Below are 2,436 nucleotides of genomic sequence, written 5' to 3'. Positions count from 1 at the left end.
ATATGTTTTTAAAGAATCATTTTTCTTTCCACTGTTGTGCCTTTATTTATTTATTTTTATGAGGCAGTGTGTTGATTCAAAAACCTAATTTGCTCCCATTGGTGATTTACTGCATACTGTTGCCTTATATTACTGCCATTAACTCAAGGTTACGGTGATTAACAAGCTGTTTCTAGACAACTGAGTTCGACAGTAGGGTCCTTTCCCAGAACTGAAATGAATTTTACCTCCAGTAAAGTATCTCCTTTTTAATTCTCACCCTCTTTCCCATCTTAATAATAGAGATAGGATATTTGGGTCTGATCCCCTTGGGTCAGGTNCCCTCTTTCCCATCTTAATAATAGAGATAGGATATTTGGGTCTGATCCCCTTGGGTCAGGTCAGTGTCAGGGTAGTAATGAACCTGGACTTTGTCATTGGAATTGACCAATTATTTATTTCCATCTTGCCCACTGCTGAGCAGACCACTTCAGACCTGGACAGAATTTAGGGTAAATGGATCCAGGTCCTGCCCTATAAAGTCCTTGTTAACTGCAAAATGAGTCAGGGATCTCTAGGCTCGAAGCATTGTGAAGCTGCAAGCATTGTGAAGCTGCGTTAGTGAAGGCCTTATTTTTTCTTTAAAGAAAATCAAATGGAGGCTTATGCATCAGCAGTCCCTGACAATTCCTCCTGGGAAATGTGAGCGGGCTGGCCCCGAGTGTCATTATCTGATAGTAAGTTCAGCTTGAACATCAGAAGTCCATTCTGGAGGAAGTTGAGACCTGTTAAATGCCTCCCTCACTTCCTGTTCCAATCCTGGATTTTGAGTTTACTCCATGTTCCCTAGGACACCAGCCAGCTTCCTTCTCAATTTTTTGGCATACAGTGAACATTTATTAATTACTTTTTGTCAGGTACTATGCTACAGAAAGTAAAGGTGAACACAGCCTAGATATTCATCTCAAGAAACTTGTGGTCTAGTGAGGAAGACAGAAAAGACAGAATTCAGTGTAATGTGTTAAGAGAGCAGCAGAGGGTGTAGGAAGGACGTCAAGAAAAGGAGATGACATGGAACCACTTGCATCGGCCATGCCGTTAGGTTCCTGTGCTAGGAAGTATATTTTTCTCTGGTACCTTTGCTTAGAGATCCCAGGTGGTCAGCCACGCAGAGTTCTGGAGTGAGGCTGATCTTTAGCACGTTCAGAATCCAGATCTACCCTTTGTTCTGAGACGATTAAACTTGAGAACTGCCAGCCTGGAAAGTGAAAGGTGGTCGTGCTGGATTCCAGGGGATTTGGATTTTGCTCTTCCTGGGGGTGTCCAGCTCCTATCTCATGGGGGCACTTTGAATACTCCCTATGTGCTCTTCCCTGTGTTCAGAACACCTTTGGCTGTTTGTCCTCTAGGTCGCCAAGAGGGTGATCTTGCTGTCGGGCACGCCAGCTATGTCCCGGCCTGCGGAGCTCTACACACAGATCATCGCAGTCAAGCCAACTTTCTNGCTAGGAAGTATATTTTTCTCTGGTACCTTTGCTTAGAGATCCCAGGTGGTCAGCCACGCACAGTTCTGGAGTGAGGCTGATCTTTAGCACGTTCAGAATCCAGATCTACCCTTTGTTCTGAGGCGATTAAACTTGAGAACTGCCAGCCTGGAAAGTGAAAGGTGGTCGTGCTGGATTCCAGGGGATTTGGATTTTGCTCTTCCTGGGGGTGACCAGCTCCTATCTCATGGGGGCACTTTGAATACTCCCTATGTGCTCTTCCCTGTGTTCAGAACACCTTTGGCTGTTTGTCCTCTAGGTTGCCAAGAGGGTGATCTTGCTGTCGGGCACACCAGCTATGTCCCGGCCTGCGGAGCTCTACACACAGATCATCGCAGTCAAGCCAACTTTCTTCCCTCAGTTTCATGCCTTTGGACTTCGCTACTGTGATGCTAAGCGGGTATTTATTCTCTCTTCCCTTCCTCGTCTATCCATCCCTCAGCCTGATTTTGACACTTATCTTTCTGTTGCTTCTTTTTGGCCATGCTAAGAGCACTGGCTAGGGAACTAGACCAAGACTTTAGTTCTTTGCTGTCTTTAGCTCTGACCTTGGAGAGTTCTCAAGGGTAAGATGAAAATGATCCTTCCTAGTTTTAATGTTTGTGTTGATTACAGGCCAGTGTTTTTCAGTACAGGGACTAGTGGCTAATGCATTGGTGTGTGGAGCTCAGAGAGCTGGCAGCTCTTGCCCGAGGTGACAGCTCCTGCACAGGGCACAGTGCTGGAGCTATAGAAGGAATGTCCATGTCAGGTGCCAGCCCGTGGTAAGGGCACTAAGGCAAGCTAGAGGTGAAGTGAGGCAGAGGGAGGGGAGTGGATAAAGAGGGTGAAGGTCTCTGGGTATGGGAGGGGTATGAAGTAAAAGTGAAAAATCCCTCTCTGTGCAAGAAAGACAAAGGAGAGCCTTTGAATA

At 46.0% G+C, this 2,436-nt stretch overlaps 1 protein-coding gene across 2 annotated transcripts in view; it reads left to right on the top strand.

The window, feature by feature from the left end:
• The window catches only part of SMARCAL1 (SWI/SNF related, matrix associated, actin dependent regulator of chromatin, subfamily a-like 1), a 58,872-nt gene that overhangs the window by 32,733 nt on the left and 23,703 nt on the right, over window positions 1–2,436 (top strand). Inside the window, exon 10 of one of the 2 annotated variants that reach the window (XM_008583709.1) lies at window positions 1,783–1,923. The exons of the other annotated variant lie outside the window; for it this stretch is intronic. Coding sequence (XP_008581931.1) covers window positions 1,783–1,923 — 141 coding nt within the window. The remainder of the gene's footprint in view (window positions 1–1,782; window positions 1,924–2,436) is intronic. 2 annotated transcript variants of the gene reach the window in all.

This window comes from Galeopterus variegatus, unplaced genomic scaffold, assembly GCF_000696425.1.
Source record: "Galeopterus variegatus unplaced genomic scaffold, G_variegatus-3.0.2 Scaffold3009, whole genome shotgun sequence".
NCBI lineage: Eukaryota > Metazoa > Chordata > Mammalia > Dermoptera > Cynocephalidae > Galeopterus > Galeopterus variegatus.
This window is presented reverse-complemented; position numbering and strand designations above follow the sequence as displayed.